The sequence below is a fragment of the Cebidichthys violaceus genome, unplaced genomic scaffold, assembly GCF_023349555.1.
Source record: "Cebidichthys violaceus isolate CVI_PGR_0920_01 unplaced genomic scaffold, fCebVio1.0.p SCAF_11, whole genome shotgun sequence".
Lineage (NCBI taxonomy): Eukaryota > Metazoa > Chordata > Actinopteri > Perciformes > Stichaeidae > Cebidichthys > Cebidichthys violaceus.
The window spans coordinates 11,603,805-11,631,529 of record NW_027176274.1 but is presented as its reverse complement, the minus strand read 5'-3'; the positions used below and the strand labels follow the sequence as shown (position 1 = coordinate 11,631,529).

The 27,725-nt window shown below is 38.8% G+C and overlaps 2 protein-coding genes across 2 annotated transcripts in view; one reads left to right on the top strand and one right to left on the bottom strand.

The window, feature by feature from the left end:
* The window catches only part of gpc6b (glypican 6b), a 77,657-nt gene extending 65,026 nt beyond the window's left edge, over nt 1-12,631 (top strand). Inside the window, exons 7-9 of the mRNA XM_068704806.1 lie at nt 8,076-8,212; nt 9,000-9,175; nt 9,826-12,631. Coding sequence (XP_068560907.1) covers nt 8,076-8,212; nt 9,000-9,175; nt 9,826-10,028 — 516 coding nt within the window. The 3' untranslated portion in view covers nt 10,029-12,631. The remainder of the gene's footprint in view (nt 1-8,075; nt 8,213-8,999; nt 9,176-9,825) is intronic.
* A 211-nt stretch (nt 12,632-12,842) lies between these two features.
* dct (dopachrome tautomerase) lies at nt 12,843-16,366 on the bottom strand. Its single transcript, XM_068735349.1, has 8 exons — nt 16,078-16,366; nt 15,668-15,967; nt 15,177-15,277; nt 14,369-14,535; nt 14,047-14,226; nt 13,828-13,963; nt 13,531-13,732; nt 12,843-13,034 (listed from the first exon to the last, which is right to left on the bottom strand). The coding sequence occupies exons 1-8, from the start codon at nt 16,364-16,366 to the stop codon at nt 12,859-12,861; spliced, it is 1,551 nt and encodes a 516-aa protein (XP_068591450.1). The 3' UTR covers nt 12,843-12,858.
* Between the last annotated feature and the right edge of the window lie 11,359 nt (nt 16,367-27,725).

Below are 27,725 nucleotides of genomic sequence, written 5' to 3'. Positions count from 1 at the left end.
GGGATGTAAGACACTTGAAATGACAACTATAAATGGTGTTTACAGTTTCTGGACTTGAAACTGAATGCTGAAGTTGGTTTGCACAGCTCTGGACATTATTTACTTTTTAGCTCAGTTTTTACCTTTTTCATATGCCATCATCATGACAATAATCAGTAAATTTCGTGAATTTTACATTGCATCCCTTCTTAAGGTAAAATCAAAGACCAAATCAACAGTTATAACAGCAGGACTATAATTTTTCACAAAAGAAGCTCAGAAATATTATTAAAATCATTCCATGCATCGTCCCCTCTTTCTTATGCTGGTGCATAAGGTTCTGCTACTTTTCATATCTGTCAATACAATAATGAGGCACATTGGCCTCATTACACTCTAGGCTCCCTGGCTCTCTGGGGAACAAGGGCAGCAGGGAGCGAGCAGGCCTGCCGATGATTGCTCTGTTCTCCACAGAGCTTAGCTTCCCTTTAATCATCTCCCTTTCTCAAACTTCTCCTGTCGTGGCCCTGGGCGAATCACAAGTGCAAACTCACCACTGTTTCATCAATATTCTGCTATTTTTTTCTCACTGTGGGATCGTTGTGTGATAAATTTTGTTCACCATGATATAACATATTGCCTAACTGTGTAGATACCATGGGACTGAGCAAATGGTTTGAGGCAATATTATGTAAAACGGGCCACAGGGTATTTCCCATTGTACACTAACAGCATGTAAATATCACATGAACTTCACTGACATGCAGCAATTTTTGTCAGACCTGATTGTGTCATGTTAAATATGGACAAAAATACAGTTATGGCCAGTTAAGGTTGGGCTCATAAAACACCTGTGTATTCAATCATTTTAACGGAGTGACCACATGTCCCTACAATCACAAAGGACAGCTCTGCATAATTAAATGTAGGATATCATTCATTTTGTGGATGCTTTTTTGCAATGTGATGTATTTTTGGGGATTGTTTCTCAGTGGAGTGATCAAACCTGATCAAATTAGCCTAAAGAGACCAAAGTCGTTGGTTTGTAATCATGCGTCTCTTGTAACAAAACAGCTTCTGCTATTTTTGGATTCAGCATTATGCTTTTCTCTTTTCTTTTTTTTCTTTTTTTTTTCAAGGTACACAGAGATTAGCCGTCACATTAAATTAAAGGCATGATGAATTATTTCTCCTACAATAGTTGTGAAGTCTGTTGAAAGTTGAAAATAAAGTTATGCCTCCAGGGTGTCACAGAACTGAGCGATCCTACTAAAGTATGGAATCAAAACTGAATTTGACAAGATGGTGAGATAGTATGGAAACAAATCCAATATATTGTACTCACGCAATTACATCAAAACACTGTGCAGTACTGTTTATGGCAGCAGTTTTTAAATCTTAAGGTATATGTAAGACAGAAAAGTGATACATATAGTTATGTTTGTTGCCTCTATAGTATCTGTGTCCTGTCCTCATTTTCTGTATGCTATTATAATGGATCTCACAGCATTTCCGCTACTGTTCCAAACCCAGGCTGCAAAATCAAAACAAATGCAAAATAATGGCCGGTTTTCAAACAATAGAATTTTATTTTTTGTCAAGTATCCACTGCCAGGAAGCCGCTTTATAACAACATCACATTGCTGTCACCGGGAGATATAAGAAAGATGAACGTACTGCCGAGGCTGGCGCTTTGTCGAGATGTCTGCGTTAAATCAGGTGGCAGTAGTCTGCTGTGTCAAATTTATGCTGGGACGTGATCAGTTGTAATCAGTTGAGAAACAAGGAGGGCGGCTCCAGCTGAGACTTGAAAAAAGGGCAATGGCCCACAGAATGATGCTAAAAATGGATTTATCATGCACACATGGAGTGTAGCCCGGCAGCGGAGGACAGAAACCACCGCTGCACTGTCATATCCAACCTCAATTTAGTTTGAAAGTGGTTGTGCTGTTTTCCAACCATGATTTGCTTTGGTGAACTATTCCCATCTGTGTGAGTAGTGCAAGATAAACAGCTGGGCGATGTCTTTCTAGTCTCATCCATGGTGAAGTCACTGAGGGGAAACATATTTGCTTTTGCCCTCTGTTGATGGATATTGATTGGTTGATAACAGCCCACATCTATATGCACTCTGGTAGTTACTTGCTCTAAGCAACACTGCCAGTCACCTTTCAGGTGAATGTTTCCAGACAAGGACAAAACAAGCCCTGACAAAAGAGGGGGGGGGGGGGGCAACTGCTACTCAAAACATTATCACAGAGGTCATTTACTTGCTATGCTTTGGGCTAGCCAATATTATTTCTACTTTACCCACTTTTGTATGTGCTAAAAGTGCTTTGGAGTCCAGATGGCAGGTCTTGGTTGAGAGAATCTGTTGTTTATGGATAAACCTGAACCAATAAGAGGGACTTTATGACGTGTTAGACACTTGATTAAATAGCCATGTCCAGGGACATGCACCCTACAAGGCGTCAGCGCCCTGACACTCTACACTGTGGCAGTTGAACTGGTGGCTACATGACCACATAGTGCACCGAGACTTAGCGAGGAGGGTGCACAAATCTTTAGGATTGGCTCAGTCAACAATATAACTTGATCAAGAATGTGATGAAGAGGCAGAGATATTCTTACTGTGGACTTCCTCCTTGTGAGAAACTATTCGGCCTTTCCTCAAAGTGGTCACTGGTCAGGGAGAGACTTATGGCATGGCCAAGGTCTTGGTATGAGTAGAACCAACTCCCTGACCTCTGTAATTGAGATGCAGGAAGAATACTGCATTCGTATCAAATGAAAAACTATTTTAACGCAGACAGGAGGAGCAGTTGCCAGGGAAAATAAGTTGATCGAGGAGTTGTCTGCCCCTTGTGGTTTAGTGGTGAGACCTGCTGCCAAGTCTATGATTAGATTGAACATGCACTAATTTAGCTCAGACTTGCAGCAGAGGGATAGGCTCTTTGTCAAGCAGTGACAACATCCCCAGATAATTGCTTGAAAAAAGGACTTATTGTTAATTTAACAGGATAGAGGTGTTAGGGTGAGTCAGAATGTGAGAGAAAGGGAGATTTACCAGCTGACAGAACAGTCAGCTGAACACTGTAGGTCAGCTTTGGCAGCACTGTGAGTGTGATATGTTTTGAGACAAAAAAATTGAGCGATAGTCTGACCACATATTTTTTTTTTTTTTTTTTGAAAGGCAGATAGCACGTCCGGGAATCATCCCACAGCCAGATAAGGGCTTACGTTGCTGACATTGTGCTGTTGCCAGGAGTGTGACTACAGCTTCAAAGCCAGTGACACGTCAGCTTTTGATCTGAGAATAGGCAAGGGCATCTGAAAACCACTGGTTAAAGTCCAGTTCTCTCACATGTCTGTACTGAGCTGGAAGGTGGCACACAGCTGCCACCTGTTAAACAGGATAATAAACAGGACAATAAACAACACTTGTGCCTAGGATGATATTATGATATCCAAAATCTAAGACATTTAGTCTCATATCAGAATATCATTATGATATTGATATATTGTCTAGCCCTTCGGTGTGTGCCCAAAACAAGACTGGTGATAAATATTGCAAGAAATGCTTGGAGTATTTGTAAACACAGACTATAAGCCTGCTAACGCCATTATCTCATTGACTCATACTGTTGTTTTTGGAAATGATAATTCTCTGTCAACATTTCCTCGTGTTTGTCCATTCAAGCTAGCCAATTACTTTTATACAGCTGGTAAACATTGTACTGTATATTCAGTATGTTTGGGTGGAATTTATTCATGGTTAAGAGAAAAGCAAAGGTGAGGCTATGTTTGTATCATGGCACGCTAAGCTGTGTGAGCTGTAATGCATTATGGGCCACGTTTCAGTGCTGTTTATTGCTGAATTAATCTGCTTTATCAAGGTTTAGCCGCTGGGTAGACTTCCTGTTTTCCTGTTCCCAAGGAGACAGACAGAACAGAAATAGAGAGAAGAAAATCATAGATGAATGTTTTGATTACATTGATGATTGAATTGACATTTATTACAAGATATATAATATATATATTTAATTAAGAGCAATTAGATTATGCTCTACAGCCCATTTCCATTTTGGTTCTCGAGGAGAATAGATGGAAGAGTACAGATGCTATACAATCCAGAGATGACTGAGCACACACTGTTATGTTACTGTTGAAAGAAAGACCCGGGGCTTTTTTTCCACAAAGCTTTTTCGAAGAGGAGTCTAGTCTAAGATCACGGGCCAGCTAGCCATGAAACCATCACTTTCACTTAGGACAGTGGTACCAGAGAGAAAGACCAAAGAGAGAAGAGACCAGATTAGCAAGGGGGCTGAGAATAAGAAAGAAACAGCATGATATCATGTATGCGTCATGACAGGGAGACAGAGAGCGCAGGAGAAAAAAGATGTCTCAGTAAAGGAAGAGTTGGCAAAACTACACCTTATTGCAGCTTTTCATCCTACAGGTTTCAATTTATGCTTAATCGTGAATCTCTCCTTGATTTAGCTAAACACAACGGATAGGGTGAGAATCTGTGTTGTTGGCCTTATCAGAAAAGACATAAACCAACGACTTAATCCTTTATCTCTGAAGCAAAGGCCTGATATATCTCACAGTATTCCTCTGTGCCATAGAGCTGCATTGTTGTCCAAAAACTATTAAAAGCCCATCAATTAGCCGCACTGGGTAACACCTTCCTTCAATAACCACGGCCGGTGTACTTTATTTTGATCCAATCCCGCAGACACCGTCCTGTTGCGTACTCAAGGGCACCAAATGTGTATTGATTCGCTACTGAAAACGGTCCCCAACAAAAGCACAATTTACTCCTATATGAGTAACATCTGCTTAAAGCTATAATGCCCAGCTGTTTAAGACGATTACTGAGCCTTTTATTTAACAATGAAAGTATATATGTGTAAACCGTTTACAGATTCACATCTTCAGTCAAAACCAATGTGTGTGTTTTTTTTCATGGAAAGACTAAAGTTGTGTTAATTTTTTTTTTTTATGGGATTTTTTTCACTTTTGACAAAAATATATAGAATATAAGACTTGTCCTTTAAATTTTCTTTTTGAACGTTTTGTTCAGTATATTGTGCAACGTGTGAGACAAATATCTTCATTTTCCACTGAAACCTTTTGAACTTCAAAATGTGAAATATATTTACTAGCATTTGCAATGTTTCCCTAATGTGAAAATCTAGCCAGTCTGAAAAGACTGAAAAGACTAGCAGTACTAAGTAAGTCAAGGCACCTGGATTTTCCATTTTATAATGATGCAGAGATTATATATCGTGCCTTTAAGACATATAGACTGTAGATGATGTGATGCATAAAACAGAAAGAGAGCAAGGCCATGCATGTAAAGCCCTATAGGACAAGCCTTCATCTGAAAGACCTCGGCAAAGTGGAAAATATATGAAACAACGACTGTGTTACACCGTTCTTTAAATGTTTGTATACCACACATTCTTGCTAAATATAAGGACTTAAAGTAAAGTGTCACATTGTTCATGTAGTCTAATGGGCTTTTAAAAGGTTCAATTTGAGAATTTCAAACCGTAAAGGGAAACAAAATCCTCCAGTTTATCTAAAAAAAATCACCAAATTTGGAGATACATGTTTTTTATATGACTACAATAAGCACATTCATGTGCTAAGTGGGAGTGTGTGTGGCAATATGTTTGTGTGGGGTTATAAAATAAATCTAAATCCTTCATTCATCTGTCAATATTCTGTCTCAGTGAAAGAGTGCATTCAGTGAATAAAATCTTTATAGTTAATGTTCATAGAAGTCATGTCCCAGCACTTGTGATGCATATGTTGACAATGCTTTAGTATTTTACTTAAGTTTATAAGCTTATGAGTTCCTTTGAAGGAAAAAAAATATAATATCAATGATCATGGCTTTCACATCGAGTAAGTAAATGTTTCTATCAACTGCCTTGTCAGCCCTTATTACAGAACCACCGGTATCACACACGAATAACACCTTGAATGTCTTCATGGATTGAAATAACTATCACACTTTAGGGTAATAGGCATCTGTTAGGATGTCACTGACTACCAATGCACTGAAATATCGTGAGGTGAGAGGAAGATGTTTTTTATGATCTTCATTGTGATCTTTAATGAGAATATCTTTCGTCACGTTCCACACAAAGAAACACTCTCTCCTTCGTCACATACCTTCACCACACTGGGATGATGGCGTGGGCATGATTTTCCTGTTAATACTGTAGATTCCTGTGTATGCAATTCTTTTGTTATTGGTCCTTCTAATTTCATCAGTTTCCATGGCAATTACATTCCCTATGTTAGACCACATCGAGATTTGTGTGAATTTGAAGTTTGATATAAAAGAAACATCATTCGTAAATATAATTGGTTTTAGTTTGAAATGTGTTTTACTCCATTTAATTTCCTCTCTGTACTTTCTGTCTGGTTGCGTTCCTCCATCTCCCCATTTCTAAAGACATAGTGCCATCTAGTGTGCATTGCAGCTGGTTGCATGCCAGGGCTGCTTGTTGCAGTCTTATTATCTATTCATGGGCAATGCGCAATGATGTGAGAGGCAGGCTTTCCCCAGAGGCATATTTATTGTTGTGTGAAAGAGCTACACCTTTCCTCTTCTGTTTAAATGTTCTCTGTTAAACATCATACATTTGATGTATTTTCAATTATCCATCTCAATAGAGAATTGTGTTTGAGAGATGTGTTTGTTGTGGTTAGTTGCTCGGTCACTCTGTATAACAGATAAATGGTTGAGTACAGCTTTGTGTGTCAACCTTTCACATTATGAAGTGTAATAATCAGCCCATTAAATATGTAAGCTCTTCTATTTTTAGTCATATGGCAGCACCATGTTTAGTGGAGGTGCTGGTTAAATATTTATATTACCTAAAGGTGAGTTTTTCATTCCCAGTTTGATTCACACTTTTTACTGGACAGGTTTTGCCAGCAGATCCTGAGAAAAACGGTGAATCTCTCACTTGTTAAACTAAACTTAATGTGTGAGGTTTAGTCAAACATTGCCAGTCAATCTCTTGCATTGAGTGCAGCCTTGACCCTCTGGGCAGCATCAGAGCCGCTGAAGTGCTTTGGCATCAGTGTGACAGGATTAACACATCAAAAGCAGAGTCGGGGCCTACAGCAGCGTCACACAGTCAGTACAGCACCTTTCATGTTCTGCTCAGGTTCACTACAATTTCACGTAAGCCAGCAGCAAGTCAGACGGAAAAAGATAATGGGGCCAACCTGCTGCTATCAGGCTTTCCCTCAGCTTCAGTGAAATATGTCAAATTCTGTGTTTGATGAAAGATTGGAGTTCAACAGGCTCAAGTCAGAAAACGATATCTGACTGTGTCACATGGCCGGGATGCAAAGGAGCATTTAAGTCTGACATTCAAGCTGAAATTATTGCTGCGAGCCTGCATGGTCTTACTTTTCATGATGCAAACATTCGATAGTCAACGTGGAAGGAAAATTAAACCCAAATAATTTTTGGGGAGTTAAGATGTCTCAGGGTTAAATCCCAAGATTTATAATCCCTATGATAAGATGTGGTAATAAGTGACGATGGGGCAGTTTTATAATGAGTTTACAAATGAGATGTATCATGAGTAACGGAGAGCTCAAAAAGACTTAAGCTCAGTTACCATTTGTCATATATCTATATATATATATATATATATATATATATATCTATATATATATATATATATATATATATATATATATATATATATATATATATATATATATATATATATATATATAATTAGATATAATTGGATATATGACATTAGGATTGTTGCAATACTTTGAGGGCTTCAGCATAAATAAAGTAAATGGGGGTTTGTCATTAACTTTTAAAAGAAAATGCCTCGGTCCCACTCTGTTTTTTTACTTATTTTCTTGCTCTTGATAAATACTGCTTAATTAAACAAATTTTGTCTTTTTCTTATATCTCCTCTTATATGTGTGTATCATTTTCAGCTTTAACTCCTAAGGCTACAACTGCTATATTGGAACACAGACTTGATTTGTTTATACAGGTTTTTTTCCCCTCCCATATAACAACCCCTGTCTTTGCTTAGGTGGTTGACATAAAAGAGAAACTGAAGCTGTCAAAGAAATTTTGGTCCAACCTGCCCGAGGCCATGTGCGTGGAGGACAGAGTGACCGCTGGAAATGCCAGTGATGAGGAGTGCTGGAATGGACACACCAAGGGCAGGTAAGTGCACCAGGGCCCGGGGCTAACCCAGACTAATACAAAAGGTTACTTAGAAGTCCAAAGTCTGTTCAACTCGACTAATCTTAATCAGTCTAATCCTAGAATTAAGGACCTGTTTACTTACTTTCCCTGATTAAAACTCTACCGTGCAAAAGCTTAGCATACTTTGACTTTTATTTGTCAACTAAACACAAAGAAGTGGTCTCTTACATACAAGAGTTAATCTTTAGTTCATTTTTTTTAATGCTTTTTACATTGTGTCTGTGTTATGTTATGGAATAGTGTTTTCATTCTTCTTGTCATTCATTCTTACTCATTCTTTCGATAATCTGATTTCATTTTCAAGGAAAATGTTTGCTCCAAATGCCCACAGCCATGGCTGAGGTCACTTCTGCTATAGTAGAGTGACCTGGGCTTAGGGGAAACAAATGCTGTTGTGTTAGACGATCTGTGGAATGGCCTCACATGATAGCCTGCTGCTTATTTATCAGACAGGAATGCAGGCAGCTGACATGTTTTCCCTGGGAAATATCTCACAAATATGTCAGAATATTACTTTTAATGATTAGGTCAAACATGTTTGGGTACAATTTTGCCAACACCGTTATAACCTCAAAGAACTAATCTCAAGTGCTGTTGAAGAATTAGACTCATAGCTTAAAACAACAACAATATTTGTGTCTAGTGTTACAAATATTCTTTCTCATTGACTAATGAGCCCTCACCAGATTCCATGTCCTATTAACAAGCTTCTTGTCATTTCATTTGTTGTATTTTTAACCTAAAGGTACTTCCCTGAAGTTCAAAAGGATGGACTGACCCACCAGGTGAATAACCCTGAGGTGGGCGTGGACATCACCCGCCCAGACACACTCATCCGCCAGCAGATCATGGCTCTGAGGGTGATGACCAATAAGTTGAAAAACGCCTACAACGGCAATGACATCTACTTTCAAGACTCAAGTAAGCAATTTGCCATTTACTATGCACACACACACACACACACGTGGCGCATGCTACTTTTTGTCTTAAGGAGGGAAATGTATTTTTAGTCTTGATCTCTCTGCAATGTTTGGTCAAGTTCATTCTCCAACATGTCACTCATCTTGATAAGCTGACTACTTTGAAATAATACCTAACCTTGAAGCGGAGGTAATCCACATCAGTAAAGCCACAGGAGCCACTGAGGGAGCAAAAAACTAACACAGGCAGTATGTAAAAATAATAAAATGGCACCAGGTCCAGTCTTCATCAAGGTATGTGAAAACCTGGAGGCAGCGTATTGGGTGTGTGGCATTGTCCTTCATTTAAATACACTCCAAAAAAGCCCATCCATCACAGAAAAGGGATTTGGTTCAACAGTCAAATTGGGATTTATAGAGAGCACCGAGTCACAAACATACAAACTGCCATTGTATACAACGTTTTTTTTCTTGTTGTACCTCCATTAACTGATATTTTAGCTACTTGTGTGTTTAGCTTAACTTTAAATTGAAAAAAGTTGCATACTGTAGCTTTAAAGATCAGTAAAGGATTGTAAAATGTGGTTGAATTGTTGACAAATGTTACATTTTCAGCAATGTGCTCAGTTTGGCTTGTGTTTGGTGTTGCAGGCGATGAAGGTAGCAGCTCAGGCAGTGGCAGCGGCTGCACAGAGGTCTGCCCCACAGACATGGACGGCGCTGCCACCGAAGCCCCGGTGGTGGAAGCCGACCGGAGCGGGCCTGTGGATGACTCTGCCCCGCTCTGTGCACCTCTAGCCCTGCCAACCATTCTGGCCCTCTCAGCCCTGGCACTCCACCGACAATGGAGATAATGTTGGAGAAACCGGCTAAACATGGACATGCTGAGGGGTTTTTTTTCTTTCTTTTTTTTTGTTGCAGTTTTTGTATTCAGGCAGATTGGAGCTACAGTCAAGCAGACAGTATTCAGGCTGCCAGTCTGGAGGCTAGAGGAGTCTGCTCTGAAAAAAGAGCAGTCATGCATCATGATTTCCCACTTTCCCAAAGATCGTGCAGTGCCATCCTTAGACTTGACATTTTATGGCATCACTTCACCAACACTGATGCCAACCCAACAAACTCTGCTTCAGAGATTTCTTGCACATATGGCAGGTATTAATGTAGGTCTCCATGTGGAAAAATATAACACGCACTTTGATTGTTTCGATTTATTTTTTTTTCTGCACAAATTGTTTGTGTGTTGAAAAATGTTGAGAATGTGGTTATTTGATGTACCGAAAAGAGGCTGGAGGAGTTTCATATTTGGTTGACATTATACTTTGAAACAAATACAAGGGATAATGACGTACAATTCTGGAACATGTGGTTTCCACCTATTTTGATTGAATCCTTGTTCCATTGCCATTAAATCATGTGCCAATTATTGATTTTTGATCAAATCCATGTTTGTTTTTGGATCAGATTCAGCCACTGAATCATGTTGCTTCATGTTATATTTCTCAGTAATTTCAACCATGACGTTTGACAAGATTTTATGTTAAGCATATCATCGGATGGTCATGGGTCTGCTTGTTCAACAGCTGCCTTGTGCTAAAACTCACATTTTGTTAAAAGGCATAAGATTTACTTTTTATATACTCGTTTGCCTTGCAACAAATGTATTATCTGCACAATATTCTCATATCATGCTGGTTTCTCAAGCTTGGCTTCAGGAGTAGACAGCCTCGACAGAATAAATTTGGAGCAATTATTGACAAACAGAGAAGACATCGCCAATATACAGTAATTCCATCATAGTGATGCTGGTTCTGTGGTGTTGTGGGGTGCATGTCCTGGTGTGAATTAATTCATTAATGTCCAAGACGGCTAAACAAAATATAATCCTCACTAATATATATGTTTTCATTAATCAATAATATATTTCTTTTATTTTCTTATCCGTAGGTGTTCATGTCTCTTTTAAGTGAGTAGTCACCCAGAGTCTTAAGTTTTATCTAACGACTAACCAGCACTACTGATCTGCAAGCAAAGCCCCTTAATAAAGAGTTAATCAAATCAACCTTTTATAAAAGATATGTAAAACATACTCCATACACACATTAAAAGCTTTATAAAGGCACAGTAATTGAAAATCATGACCTTGGTCTATAAATGTGTAAATGGACATTGCAGCATGAAAAGCATACCCTTTCAATACAGAATCACCATCACAGATATATTCATTTGCAGTAATTGGAGCCTAACTTTTTTTCTTCTGCATCCAGTCTCCAAGTATTTCCACAAGTATTACACATTTTAGAAGCTCCAGGAATTCTTGATTTGCATACAGGAACATAAAAAGGTGCCACTTTTGCATGCGTGATTGACTATGCAGAGCTTATCATGTAACTGCTATCAAAGTTTGGATGATAGAGCTGTTAAAATTCTTTGTAGTGTTTAAAAAACTACGAAACTGAAATACTGTTAGGCAGGAATAAAAAGTTAAGTGTTGCTATTTCTGCAAAGGTATTAGCACAGGTATTTAAAGTGTGGGGGAATTATTAAGAGAGGAAGTTGCAAACAGCTCACAGTGGTTACAGGAAATGCAAAGAAAGGGCCCCTAGATTTATCTGTAAAGCTTGAATGGTTGTGTCTGCAGCACAGACAGACTGGAAGCCGACCACAGTCACCTGTGAAATGAGAATCTGTGGAGACCGGACAGGCCTGAATGCTTCAGTGAAGCTCCTCAGTAGAGCGTACTTACAGAGAATGTGAGAGGCCTGGCACTGCTGAGGGGGGCGGACAAAACCAGCCTGTATGTACGTCCACTGTTCTCTGAGAGCCCGTCAGCTCCACAACAACAGGCCAGCCAGGCTTACATATCCAAGGAATTAACTAGTGGTATGCCCTTCGCAGTATATCAGTGAATATTTGTTGAGCGTTTCTTTATTGCATTTAAGTCAGCGTTTACATCCACATTGCACGAACAAAAAATATAGAGAAAATATGTCAAAGGTGTCATTTAAAAGGATTCTTTATTATGAATATTGATCTTGCAGGATGCCCTTTTTATGTTTTGTATCATTGAACTTTTATTGGTAATATTTTTGCAATAAAATATTGAAAATGGATGTCTGGTGAGACAAATTATCTGAAAAATATAATTAGCAGGAAAGGTTATAAATAAAAAAAAATTGCAATCAATGCATTTCTGCGCGAAGTCAAATCCTAATGAGGAGACGTTTGTTTGGTGTTTAAATCTAATTTCAAACTAGAGGCAAAGAACTAGTTGAGCAAATATGCCTTATGGTTTTCCAGTGCAATTGAGATGATTGCATTTTTGTTTTGTTACTGTTATTTAGAATAAATATTTATTAAAACATTCCAATAGATCTGCATTGTATATTTGTGTAGTAAAATGTGCATAAAAATGTAAATGGGATCATGCTTTTTTAAGCTAACTAAAATGAAGGCTACTAAACCAGTTAAAGTATACATTCATTTTGATTAATTTCTATTAATATTTTGTAATGGATATTTGTTATACATGAAATAAGATTTGATATCTAAAAACGCTGTCCTTGTACAAGAGTAATATTTTCCTCTTGCATCACAATAGGGCCTACAGAACTTTGGTGATTGGCTGCTCCATCTCTCTCTGGTATGTATTAGTATTGAAGCGCGTTCCAGAACAACAAAGGAAAGCTAGGCTTCCTCTGTGTACTTTCTATTTGTGAAGTCTGCTTTTATCAGGGGTTCAAAGCCTCTGTTTCTCCGTTGACGCAGGTAGAGCACAAAGATAAGGAGAAGCGCCAGGAGACCAATGAAGACTCCCCCCAGAGTGGAGCCCAGCACAAACACAGCCGGCCCTCCATCTGCGTCTGTAAAGATCAAGCACAGGTGGAGATAGTCACAGATACCTTATTTCTAGCAGAAAATATAAACTCATTGAAAATATCTGTCATTTTTGTTAAAATAAGATGTTTCGAATGGGGGTTTGATAGGTTTGATGAGGCTGTAAATTGCCTTGAACGACTAAACATTCGTAAGCGATTATCTAAAACTTCTGATTAAAATGTAATTTAATAACCATCACTGTGGTTTGACCACAAAAACTGCCCTCCTATAGCAATTTAAAAACGCTGAATCCCCAACAATAGAGGTTGTGCCATTAGCAAGCATGTATTCTCAAGCTAAAACAATAATAATGGAAAAGCAGGATGATTACAGTAATACCATGATGTAATTTGTTCATAAGACATGTGATCTGCTCTACTAGAGTGGAGTCGATCTCCTCATCTAGCTCGAAGGAAGTGAAGCGTATTTCCCGAAATATCAATCTATGACTTTAATCTATTTATTTTAGCACTTGCTCACCATCCAGGTCAATGGCATAAGAGTATCCCAGCTCCTCAGATGTAACGTATATCTCCTCGTTGGTGATCGGAGGGAAGAAGGGAACCATGTTGTAGTCCCTGTTGTGACCAATGGGGGCCATCTCATCTGGGAAGGTGAGGTTGGATGGAGCGAACCGTCTCATCCACTTGTCAAAAATGGCATCAGTGAAAGCGTGGAGCACCTGCGGGATGAGCAACCGTAAAAAAAACACAGTGATTTTACCAACAGCAACTCTACCGTGTTAACTGAGAGTAAAAGATAAAGTCAGACTCTGACCAGAAAGATTGGGTCGTTGGCTGCAGAGTGAGACAAAGCGCTGGTTCCATTGAGCATGGAGTGGACGAGGTTGTGAAGGTTACTGACGGATTCGTCCAGTTCTCCATCTGGTCTATCATACCCCTCAAGAGCATTTCTGTTTGTCACAAAGTCTGTTAAACAGTAGTTTTGCAAAGAAACAGCAGGTATACATGTCATACTATTACAGTTGAGTTGTACCTAAAACTAAAGGAGGAGTTGGTGAAGTAAGGAGGGCTGTCGAAGTCTCTGATTCCAAGGCAGCTTCTGACGTCGGCCATGGTGGGCAGAGACATGTTACTTCCCCCCATCATCCCCCTCTGAATGAAACCCTCACCGGTGCCATTACAAAGAGTCACCAGGAGATTGTACTGATCCAAACTGGAAATTAATGAAATAACAGAAATATTGTGATTTCCACCAATACAAATGTGCATTAATTTGTCCAACAGTCTCTATTTCATGATAATCCAACCAATAATTATTACGTCTGTTTACCCTGCCATCAGTGTTTTGTGCTGACCTGTTACATACCACCCCCCATCTGGAGAATCTGGACTGGTTGCTGATGAGGGACGGGTTGTCTGGGTTTCGGCCCCCCAGCATAGAGTCGGTACAAACATCACACTCACTTTGCCCCGTGGCAAAGTTCCAGTAGGGGATCCCAAAGTTCTCATTGCCGATCAATCTCTGCAAAAAGTAGATACATTTTATTGGTAAATGTTTATTTTGGTCATCAACATGGAATATAGACAGCCAATATGCGAGCCCTGATTGCTACACTGGAACTGTGACTTCCTCAGTTTGGATCCAGTCGTAGATCTATATATCCTCTACTTCTCTTCCCAGAGCTTCCCTGTGTCTCACTGCCATTTTTTTTAATTTTGGACCAATTATCTGCGTTTTAAAAATCTTCCACATTCATTCAACAATAAATCTTCATGGAAGGACAGTATATGCCGTTAAAAAAACTCTTGTACTGTATGTGATACAAATAACATTTATTTTAGGAGGGTTACTTGCTCCTTTGGGCAGAGTGATTACCTTCAACCATTTGATTCAAGAACCAGAATGTATGCTAGTGTAGGAAAAATAACAAGTTTTTATGAAGCTGTGGTCTAGAAATAACCTCCAAGGTATACTTATGTACCAACAATTGCAGTTTATAATTAACACTGAGAAAAATAAATTTCCACAGTGACAACCGTCTTGTATAATCACAGCTGCTTGGTTAAATCAAAAAATATAAACCCTTGTAATATTTCTGATCCCATCCGGTCATGCCAAAAATCAATTAGTTTAAGAACATGTTTTCAGAAGATCACACATACCTGTAACTCCCTTTCCAAGCTGAGGAGGTGATACCTGTGCCAGGTGATGAATGCTGGTCCTTTGTGAGAGAAATCAATGGCTTTGAACGGACGACCGGGGCCTACAGGGAAGAAGACAGTGTTTGGTGAGCTCTATGTGATCTCGAGGCAATAGTGTGCACATCGAACACTAATATATGTCAAATGAATATGAAAGTCACAAAAAAAGTCACAGGGGGAAAAAAAAGTCAAAACACAATTAACTGCCCCTGCAAATTAGTTGTTTTTTGTAAATCTGTAGCAATCCACGTTGTTAATGTTTTCTGATTTTAAAGTTGTATTGCTTTGATAATGTTGAGAAACACAGTATTTCAATTATGAACAACAAAGAAAAAAAAATGCACACATCCCAAATATTTTTACTAACATGATATTCCTATCATGTTCCTAATAAAGTCAACCACATGAACGACCAAGTTACAATAGTTTTCAGTCAAGAAAGGCTAAATTACCCAGAAGTGTGTCTCGAACAGAATAGTAATGTTGCCAGACAAAGAAATCGTAGATGGAGATGTTGGCAAACTGGGGCTCAGTTCCATTTGGTCCCAGTAGTCCCAGCCAATGCTGGGTGGCAATGACATAGTCTGGGTGGGTGGTGGTCTTAGACAGTTCCAGGACATTGAGGAAGTCCTGGAGCTCTTCGGGGGTCAGGGAGTGGATGTTTTTCCGCTGCACAGGGGCTTTCCTCTGGTCACAGTTTGGTCCGGTCCAGCCAAATTTGCACTGACCACAGTCATAACCTGCAAAGTTACCTGAAACACAGAGACCGAACTTAATGTATCAAATCATGTTGATGTTGTTAATGCTTTTCCAGGTTTAGCATGAAACAGTTGGATGTTTAATAAAAATGCACATGACTCACCAGCACATCTGCAAGTCTGATTGAAGAATTTGGTCGGCCACCTCTCTCTGTCATCAACATTTCTCAGTCGGTACGGTCCTCCCCAGGGCTTGCTGTCGACTCTAACAGCCGAGCAGCTTCCTCTCCCCGACAGAGAGCCGCACACGTTGGCAGGATCTGAGCCCAGAGCGGGGCAGCACTGCTTGGACACGATCCCCTCGACTGTGCAGCACACTCGAGGGAACTGAGCCTCTGCAGGCTCAGGCCAGAGGAACAAAAAAAGAAGACCAAAACCCAGAGCGTTCATCATATTTCACCTGCTTGTTTCCTCCAGTTAGTGGTGACAAATCAGGCCGTACATCAACTTTCAGCAAGAAAACGGCCGATTAGTTCCCCCAGAAGAGTGTGGAATCTCAGTCTGCTACGGTCCCCAGTTGTGTATCTTCAAATGAGATTCAGTGATAGTTCTAACATCTGTGGAAACAACACTTAAAGCCAAATCATGTTGTGTTCCAGTAGGTTACATGCACATTAAGAAAGCCTCTAATTTGTGTTTCTGCTTTTGTAGAGCTGAAGAGGATTAAGCCTTCGGTCTTGTGATCATCACCTGACAGCGGAGCTGTGAGCTGCAGTAAAGGAACTGCCTGAAGGGACTATGCAGTGTTGTAGAGGCACTTTGTACCACAAGACTATATTGTTTCTGATTTATTACTTTTAATAAGAAACAGGGAAATAAGTTGCCTCAAACGGATCAGACTGTTCAGCCATATGTGCAGTCAAATACAAAAGAAACTATGCTTTGATGTGTGAACAAACACAATTTAGGGATACTGGTATCACATTTGAAAGAGAAGCTTTCTCTCAAAACAAATTAACTGATTTGTTGAGTCATTCTCAGCTATTGTGATAAAAGAACTTTCTGGAAAAATCCTCTTTCGAGCCAGAGCCCCGGCTGTAAATCTGTTATGTACATTTTGATGGAGGATTAATCACTTTAATCCAGCCAGAAGGTACAGTTTTCAGAATTTTTTGGAGCTTGTTATTTTAGTGGGTCTATTCTCATCTTTTTGTTCCATTTATCAAACTTTTCACCCCAGTTCTCCGCCGACACCGTGTGCTGTGCATTTGAGGTGAGAAAAGAGCAATTCTGAAGCACTTGAACTTTACTGAAGTATTTCCATTTGATGCCACATGTACTTCTGCTTCAATACATTTCAGAGTGAAATATTGTGCTTTTTACTCCACCACATTTTCCTGAGAGCTAGTTATTTTTCAGATTGATATATTACATTAAAAGCATTTACGTTTATAAAACAGGCAATGAAAACAGTTTCAGGACCAAAGAGGTAAAAGTATCCCTACATTTAAAAAGATAATACAATACACCATTGTCTCACCACTCCCCAGGTTTTTCTTGCGACCCTCTGGAGAAGGCTCAACCCCTAGGTATGAAACCACTGGACTATAAATGCTACTACGCACTGATGCATCGATGTGAACAATCTCATAATGTCACATGTGATGACATATCAGTCATAGAGAACATTTTACTGCTGAACCAGTAATTTTACTATTGATACTTTAAACATATTTGGCTCATTATACAGCTGTACTTTTTTAAAGTAGGATTTGAATGCAGGTTTGTTACTTGTAATGGAGTATTTTTAAATTGCTTTATATTCTTACTTGAACACAGTACTTGAGTACTTCTTCCCCCACTGAGTGTCTTGACTTTGTCTGAAGGAATATATCAATTTTGTGAATGTTTGATACTGTCTGTGTAATTCACAGAAGTAAACAATAAATAAATACACAAATGAAGTTTAAAGAAAACAAGGTTTTAAGAAAATGTTGTAAATGTGTTGCTTATTCTGGCAATTAATAGTGTTTTGTTTCAAAGTACCGCAATGCAGAGTTTGAAAAGAAATCAACAAGCAATGACATCTAAATCACAGTGCGTGCATAATGAAAGTTAAACAACAGCGTAAGCAGACGTGGTGCCTTTATAGATGGTTAGAAGTAATGGAAAGGTCAATTAGTGAATGGAATAAAACAGACCAAAACGCTGGTGTGGTCCTTCAACAACAGAGAGCTCAAAGTTTAGTTTCTTTGAAAGAGTCTGAGCCACTAAAACACCCTAAAGGCAGAATTGTCCTCCTCCGTTAATGATTGGAAAACAACGTCATAGAGTTCTTCAAAGAATTGAGTGGCTGATGCTGAGGACACAAGATTGGATTTCATGTGACCAAGTTTCTCACTGACAGCATCAATAGAGGTTTGAAACCATAGACTGTATATAAGAGGTTTAAAACTGAAACTGCGAGGTGGATGCAGTTTTTATAGATTGTGTTTGTTATTTTCTCTTTTGTATTTTCTTTGTGCATGTTTTTGTTTTATGAATTAAATTAATTTCCTTTTTAGGGAAATCAGTGAAAATGTGTGAACTCGTCTAATTTATTTTTCTTTACTATTTTTTTTTTTTTTTAACAATAATGCAATAAAGGTCAAATCCATCACTTCACACACATTCATACTTAAACACCCATAAGGTTGTAATTGTGACTAGATGATAATCACTTGGTCATGTGTTTTCTTCAGAAGTCATGGTGATAGAGGATGATTGTGGTGTATGAGCATGATTTGATCACTAACTACTAAATAAAGAGGATTCAGCTAGAGTTTTCTTTAGGCATTCTTTGTTCAGGAGCAGGCGCTCCACAACAGTCAAAGAAACTTGGGAGAAACTCTATGTTCTCTAATGTGAAACTCTAATGTTATATCTCTTTGACTTCACACTCCTGATGCATTCCGGTGGCCTGCCATGTGACTGCTGATAGCTTAAATGCAGTTAAGGGGAGTCTGTATTCCACCATACTAAAGAGAAAGTTATGAAGTGCTTTCCAATGAACTTTACTAATGTCATGAAAGCTAGAAATTGATAAGTTATATGTATCATAACTGAGGCAAAATTAGGTGATGCGTAAACATTTGGTAATGTGTTCCATTCTGATTCCTCCCCTGTTAACATATTTTGTCTGGAGTATTTTTATAACTGATGAAGCTGTTCTTAATACTTCCATCATATGGGCCAAACATTCCCATATAGTCAGTTTGCCTGCTTACATCGTATATATCAGCATATTATTTCACTGTAAATAACAGTTGAGCGTTTTCATGATAAAAAAAAATCTGAATCTGTAGGAATCCGAACTTTAATAGAAAATCACAATCAATCTTCTTTTTGGGTCAATATCTTACTGAAAAAGTGTCAGATTTAAAATCAGTGTCCAAGTCTAAAATGCCTTTAAAGTCTCAGATAAAAATGACAGTCTGCTCATAGACAGACATAAACATGGCCTCCTGAGAAAACTCATGTGTGACCACTGAGTCTTTTACACAACAGGCCGTCTGGGGTTCACTGCACTCAACAGGATTAGTGAGCAGAATTCCTGGAAGAAGTCAGATGGAATGCCTCTATAGAAATTATTTCACATTTATGTCCATAAAAAAAAAATCTGCGAATGTGTAAGTGAAAGAAAAAAGAGTGATCCGACTTAAGGTGTATGCGATTCTACCAATGACTTGATTGTTATTCATCACAGTCATGGCATATCATGTTTTGGAAAATTGGATGTTTTGCATGCATAAAGCATAATCCATAAATAAAATTAAAGACAAGATAAAATCAAATGCTATAAAACGAACAGAAAACATACATGCTTCAAGGTTTAGCAAACTAATTTAGGATAATGAAAAAGAAATACAAGCAAATGTGAACAGACATGAGTGAGTTTAATACAAACGCACACTGTTGTGTGTAAACATACAACACATACTGCAATCATGTGCTCCAGTTTGAGTTTCTGAAGGCCAAAAGTCATTTGATTTAAGATGGATTCCTTATATTGGAGCATTTTCACACTTAACAAAGATTATGTATTTGCACTTGAATATTATGTATCATTCTTTTCCATGTTTAAAAATAAAGATACAAAAACAGAATTGTAAATTACCATATGTTACATAAAGTAATAAGCATACCATTAAACACTGGGTTAGTAACATTTAAAGATATAGCATCTGCAAATGCTCTTTTCTTTAAATTATTGTTATTTTTTTGTTTCTTTTCCATTCAATTGTTTAATATTGTAAGATTATGTACCAACGTTGTGTTTATAGGTCTGTTAAAAGAGTAAGAAGTCCAATAACACTGAATTGAACCAGTCGTCTGATCGACCCTTAATGGAACTGTAGTGTGAACTGCTGAACAGAGCTGTTTAAATATCCATATTATGTTAAGTTATGTGAACAGAATAATCATTATTTTTTCAGATTCTCCATTATTTTACCGGACTGTTGGAAATGTTTTCTCCCCAAAACTGACTAAAAAAAAAATGTGTAAATAAACAGAATCCATTATTCCGACTGAAACACAGGATGGTGCCAGAGAGCCATGAGGAAACAAGCTTCCACATATAATGGCATGCTTGTGTCAATGACAAATCATTTTAATAAAAGGAAAATGGGTCTAATTTGAAAAAGATTTTCTGGAAACTTCTGCTGATGAGTTCAGAATAGTAAATTAATAACTGTCAGCACATTTATCTATGGATATTTTGAGGTGAGAACATGGAGAAATATATTTATTACAACAAACAAAAGAATAGTGGCAAGAGCAGATTTTGATTTGCATATCACTTAGTAGTTGTAAAACTCATTACATCTATACAGTTCTTCTTCACAGATGTGCATAATGGTCCATAATGCATCTTTGAAGCAGGACAAACCAAAGCATCTGTTAATAGTCTTTCAAAGAGAATCACAGAGGGAAGTGATGATTCATTTGTGAAATGATCTACTTGTTACCAAGTGGATGAAGAAATGCCTCCATTTTCTTGACAGCGTTGTGAATATTGCACTTAACACTCCCACTCTGCATACGTTTTACAGGAATATGTGCCAGGTAAATAGGAGATGGCCTTTTGAATTTTTAATTGAGACCACTTACACTTAGTTACATTTATGAAGAACAGAGCTCAGTGTCCTAGAAACCGGTAAAAACAGATTCACATGTTTATGCTTGTGTTATTTGGTCTTATTTCATTAATGATGTGTCATTTGAAGAGCCACTTGGCAACCCCTGCTGGGCTTTTAGGTTTCTTTTCCATATTTATATGAGTTTTGTTTTTTGTTTTTTTTGGTAAATGACCATTTAATTGAATTCCTTTTTTGAACAAAATTTGTTTATTTAAAAACAAAGGAGAATGTGCAGCGGGTCATTTATAGCACAGAACCTCACGTTTACAAAATAACATTATTTTAAAAGAAAGGATGAAAGTACATAGTAAATTTAAAAATAAAAGCTGCCTATAGGTCATTATAAGTTCATAATAACCTCTAACTTACCAATAGTTGTATTGTACATATACCAAATGTTGATTATTCCAGCATTCTGATACAACTTTAACATATCCTGGCCTGCCTAATTTTTAAGAGCTCAACATTTCTCTCCTCTACTGACAACTATTCTTTCCTATTAGAAAACATTGAATCCACTTTGTATGATTTATCCCTTTCTTATATTTCCTCTGCTTACATTCCAAAACAACATTGAGTAAATCTCCTGCAAACGTCTCCTTTCTGATATTATGTGGACATTTCTATTCGTAGCTTTTGTCTTTTTTGTGCATGAAGAAACAACAAATGTCAAAAAGAATATCTTTAGAAAATGTGCTATGCAAATATTAACAGTACTTGTGGTATCTGTTGTATAGTATTGCCTTTATATTTACTATGCCGATATATTCTGGTGAGACAGAGTGATACTGTGCAGACAGAGAGGAAGATGCAGTGACTACAGACAATAGCAGGGGGGCAGTGTTGCTGTTTCTGGTGGCCCTGGTTCACTGGGATGACTGGCCCTAACTGCATTTCCTTCAGGATGCTCCAAGAAATATACCATGAAATAGTCTAGTATTGGACATCTTTGTACTTTAACTGTCACCATTTCAAATATAAAGCATGCCAAGCAGTGACTGACAGTATATACAGTGGGCTGGGTGGTATGCAGTCAAATGAAATGACTAGCCTGCATAGAGTTTTAATCCTCTTTAAGACTCCTATCCATCGCCAAATTAATATCTAGGGGCCACATATTCCTCTGCACTAGTTTGTACTCGTATAACCCACTTCTCTTGCAAACTGATAAAATTATTCACTGGAAAATAAGATTAATAGTTATGCTGCGAAACATGCTTGAGGTCAATTATTTGGGAGATTCCAAAGATATACTCATTACGCTATAAAGCCAATTCAAGGACGAACAGCATGAAGAACAGTGTTGTAGATTAATTGCCCATAAAGGTCAACATGCATTCAAATTGATAAAGATGCTATCCATTTTCATCAGTATGAAGTGCACAGTATATGGGAAACCTATAATGCTCATTACATGCATTTAAATGAGTCTGTCCCAATTACTAATCAGTCTCTTGTACCATTAGAGATGGATATTAGAAATACAAAACAGACCCCTGGGCATCATTCACTCGGAGTATATTAGTTTCCTTTAATATTAGTGTTGACATTTTGAAAACGAAAACCCACAACCCTCAAAAACTTCTTTCAAATATTATATTATTTCGACGGCGGGAGTCTCACCTATTATTACTTAAGCTAAAATCTCTGGAAGTGTGTCACACTAAAGAACTATTGTTTGTGAATAAAACATAGTAGTGTGATACATTTTTGTTCATAAACAACAACAAAAAACTAAACATTTTGCTTCTAAAAAAACAAAACTATACTGTTTATTTTGCTATGCCCCAATCAGAATATTGGCTAGACCCTTCAGTGATTCTTTCTTCAGTGATTCCCGCCCACCTCTCTGGCAGCTTACCGATTTACATTTGAGCATAATGCAAGCATTAGAGGAGGCACAGCAGCCCTGATAAGTTACAAAGTGCTCCAGGGGTAAACCTCGTAAGAGAGGGTTTGGAGTTATTTACAGCGTTCAAATCCTTCAAAAATTCATGTCTGGAAGATGAGATTGGTTTTGCAGTTGATGCTTTGCACACAAAGCAAACACAATACATATGGAGGGTGTTTAGCTGTAAATGACCAGATGACATTAATTCTAATTGACTGATCTCATCCCATGCTTAGGACCAGTGTGTATGTTACTGCTCAGGACACAAGGGTCCTGTCAAGGCACAATGTTGTGCACAAAGCAAAAAAAAAAAAAGAAACAGAAACACAGAGATTGGCTTAAGAAATGAAGAACACAGAGAACTAAAAATGATTTTAAATGCAATTTAATTTTCAATGAAGCAATACTTAAGTTGTATGGCATTTTCTATTCAACGATATGTTTTGATTGTGCAATTCTCATAATAAGAGTGCTCAAAAATTGCAAAGCCATTACAAAGGAGGTTAAAGGCAATGGAATTCCTTCTTATCACAAATGCTTTCTGTACAGTTGTTCCATTTGAAATGCATTTAATTGCAAATAGAAAAGAAGAGAGAGAAAGCCAACAATGCGCGGGTCTGAAGCATTTTTCTCGTCTGCTTTGAGTGAGCGTATTCAAATCTAAGCGGGCAGACAATGAAGGAAAGGAATCGTGCTCTGAATAGCCTCTCTCTCTCTCTCTCTCTCTCTCTCTCTCTCTCTCTCTCTCTCTCTCTCTCTCTCTCCTTTTCATTCCCAGGCCAATTCACAGCCTTCCTCTTCTCTGCTGTTAAGGGTGGGCTTTCCCCTCACAGCTCAAACTTCCTCTGAAGAACAACACATCCACCTGATTGCAGTAGCAGCACACATGTAGTCACTATTCATCATGTCACTGTAAAGACCTGTGCGGGAGTCTGGGGTCCTCTGTAAATACAGTCTATGACAATCTTCATGACCTGTTCTGAGTCCATGTTGTTCACACAGCTGTTCACCCACTTGTTTGACAAGGATGCCGCTGCTTGCTTGCATCAGGCTTTGCCAGGCCCTTCTTCTAACGCCATGGCCAAGTCTTGACCCGGGATCCCTCTCCCCACCCGTTCCACTGAGGGGAGGAGTATCTGGGGATCATGGGGCACAAAGTGCTTGAAGCCTGTGTCTTTGTTGGGGCAAGCAGGGAGAGAACACCCCCAGCAGATATGCTGACAATCTCATGGGAGCAAGAGAAGAAGTTGAAGTAAGAAAGTGCACCCTTCAAACTTTCCAGTGCAGTGCTAGGAATTCTATTTTTCCTCAACAAAGATTTATACATATTTATACAAGCCCAAATACTGATAGGAAGGTGGTAGAAAAAAAAAATCTTGGAATTGCAGAGGTAAACTATATGTAAATGCCATAAAGTAATAGACTTGTAGTGCAAATCACACCATTTTATCTTTAATTTTGCTTTCGTACCCTCCCCACTCCCCCCCATCCTCTTTCCTCTGGCTTAAAGGTGCATCAGAGATATGCATTTAAGCATATTCAGAACACGGGGCGTGAAATTAAATGTGTGGCAGAGTGAGAAAAATATACAGACGCTGGAGATGCCTTAAAAATAGTCATTTATGCAGATGGAGAGGAGTGAAATCATTTGCAATGGGATGACCCTCTCTCCAAGCATTTCTCCCCTCACTGTTCTTCCCTAATCTTGCACTGTATCTTCATTTTTCATTGAACTCGCCAGTTTGCTGCTAAGCAGCCTTGTAGATAAGGCAAAGTGCTAAAAGGAGACGACAGAAGGAGCTCAGTGGGCCCGTTTCTATTGCACTTTCACCCAAGGCAATGGGCAGAATTTAACGGATTCCTTCCAACATATGTTTTTGCCAGATAAGTAAACAGTGTGTGTCGGAAATGAAAAAAAAGCATTTGCAATTTAATGACATTACAGCTCCCAGCTTAGCCCGCCGTGCTGCGAGGCGAGGAGCAGAGAAAGGGGAGAGCGGAAGAATGGAACCGGGTGTCATCAATGTTTTTTTTTTTTCTTTTCCCTGCAAGAAGCAGCACTGAATTCTTCTTATTCTTTTCAAACCCCTTCCCTTCTCCATCCCTTCCTGCTATTTTGTTCTCTTGCCCATAGTTTCCTCGCCTTTGTCGGAATGAAATTATCTATTATTTTATTCAGAAAACTTGCCATCCCCTGCCATTCTACCGTCACCAACATCAGATTTTCTCAAATTTCCTGAGCTAAAAAGCACATCTAGCCTGGCCAGGGGTTCTCTCTCTCTCTCTCTCTCTCTCTCTCTCTCTCTCTCTCTCTCTCTCTCTCTCTCTCTCTTTCTCTCTCACTCACTCTCTCTCTCTCTCTCTCTCTCTCTCTCTCTCTCTCTCTCCCTCTTCTCCACCCTCAGACCCCCCTTACCCTCCTTTGTCTGGCTTCATCAAAGTGCAATAGATGCTTGGTACAATAAAGAAGAGCAAGCCTCCATGTTGTCGTAACGTTCACACCTAATGTGACCAGTAGGAGCTGGAGAGAGAATCTCCTCAGAGGCTATATTTCAGTGACGGTAAACGATCTATCCATCCCATGTGAAACTCAGTGATTTTCTTCTTTTCTCCCTGCAGGCTGTCAGGCAGCTGCCTTATTATAGAAGGCTAATTGTGCAGGAAAGCAGATTATGAGAGTGGTAGGATGTACTCCTTGACCATGTGCTAATGTGATGACAAGTTTGGGGACCCTCTAAGCAAAAGGCGTCGCACGCGAGGGCACTTTTGGCACTGGCTATAATCTGCCTTTGGTATTAACTCAGCAAACCGACTTGTTTGAGTATGGATCAATCGCTCGCTCATTATTTTTACAAGAAAGCTTTATATTCAAGGCGCTTTCCTGGTGTTGATCTCTCATTAACCATGCTATGTAAATGCACTGGCAATCCTTGTGTAAGGGATACGTCACCCCAGGGCCCAGGCTTGCAGAAGCATGTTAAGGAGAAGAAGGGGCAGGAAATTTGGGTCAGTTGCCTTCGCCAAAACTTGAATTTCAGGTTTTGCTTAAAGCCCCCTGCTCAGCTTTTCTCTTTTAATGTGTTTTTGTTTGGTGATGTTATGTTTTAAATGTCAGCCCTGGAGCTGTCCAGCAATTTAGGAGGCACAAAAAGCCCTGTCTCAGTGTCGCTTCCAAGTGTTCATGTTACCTCCGTAATCGCTGCTGGCTGCAACATTACACACACTCCATTCACTCGTGGTCTTTTATCACCTCTGAGTGTATTGACTGTACAGGTAAAAGGTTAGATAGGGTCAGACTGAGGTAATAATATTTCAGGACAAATAGAAACAACTGATTCGCCATGTTGAGTGGTGATATGGAGTTATTAGCCGCCAGCCACTACACTAACTTATTTATCTGAGCAGAAAGGGCCCGACATGTGCCACTGGATCTTAAATCTGCATGAATTGAATTAGCTGTCAGGATGCATTGTGCATCAAATTAAGGGGGGAATATTTCAACTTGTTTACTCATTTTTTTTATACAAACATCCAACAATCCATGGTGCTCAGACATCTGTTTGCCTGACAAGAGATCATGATGCACGTGGTAGAAGAAATAGAGGATTCTGCCATATTTGGCTTTACTGCGCGCTGGCATGGTGAATGACGCAACAGGAAAATGAACCTGACAGCACCAGGCAACAGTTCGGCATTTCCTTTGCGCCCTACATACATAAATCTCTTATTATTGCTCTGTGTTAGCTATGTATATTTTTACACCTGTCTGCACTAATATCAAAGTGTAGAGGGCTGCTTTTAGATATTCGTGTTCATTTGTGTCTCCTGTAAGAGTTTGTATGTGAGCCATCTCTTTTCCATTTTGAAAAGGACTGTCAAGGGGCACTGTTCCACTTGACCCATTTTTATTTTTCATACAAACAACTTCAGTGTGCTTGAATTAAAATGCTGAAAGTTCTAGACTTTTCCATGGATCTGGTGCAACATTTCAATATTATGTGCTTCTGCTCCATACTTTTAATCGTTGTTGGTAACTTGGACAGCTATTTACATTGCAGCAGAAGAGGCTGAATAAAACCGTGTATCTTATATGTGGAATAATAAAGAAAAACATCTAGAGAGGTAGACCTCTCAGTGGCGAGAAAGAGAGAGATAGAGATGCGGCTTCAGCAGCTCCTAGCCTTGTAACATTTTTTTTAGCAGCACAGTGAGAGTGAAGGCCAGACTTTTGATTGCTTTCCCTGTTTCACATCCTTTTATAGATCCATTTTCTTCCCACACACGAGCAAACAAAGCAAGTATAAATACTATGTTCAAAAGCCATTACCTTCAAAGTAACCCTTTCTGTTGTAACAAAGAACATGGAAAATTTCCACAACATAATTTGACCAGGCACAGCGTGATGATGTGGCTAAAGAGTATGGGATGTCTGAAGGACCTCTGCATGTGATGTCTGTAGGACCATTCATAATAGATTTGTTCTGAGGACCTTCGCATTACTTCCCAATTAAGGTATGAAGTCATGCTCCTTCATCAGTATAACTAATGGCACATTTCATGAACCAGCCATGTTTTCAGATTAAATAGATGTGTTCTGCAAGTGTTGAATTTTCTGCTGAATATGATAAGGTGTCTGTACGAGCTATTGCTCTGCTGTCGTTGAGGTGCATACACTTGCATTCTTTATATTGTCATTACTGAGGCATCTATATGGTTGTTCCAGTGCATTACACACCATGGC

Bases quoted from the DNA above. Each gene is read 5' to 3' on its own strand.
- dct (XM_068735349.1), bottom strand. From the start codon at position 16,366: ATGATGAACGCTCTGGGTTTTGGTCTTCTTTTTTTGTTCCTCTGGCCT. The intron at 13,733-13,827 runs GTCAGAGTCTGA...CTCATCCCGCAG, and splicing joins CCAACGACCCAATCTTTCTG to GTGCTCCACGCTTTCACTGA. The intron at 13,035-13,530 runs GTGAGCAAGTGC...TGATCTTTACAG, and splicing joins TTATGCCATTGACCTGGATG to ACGCAGATGGAGGGCCGGCT.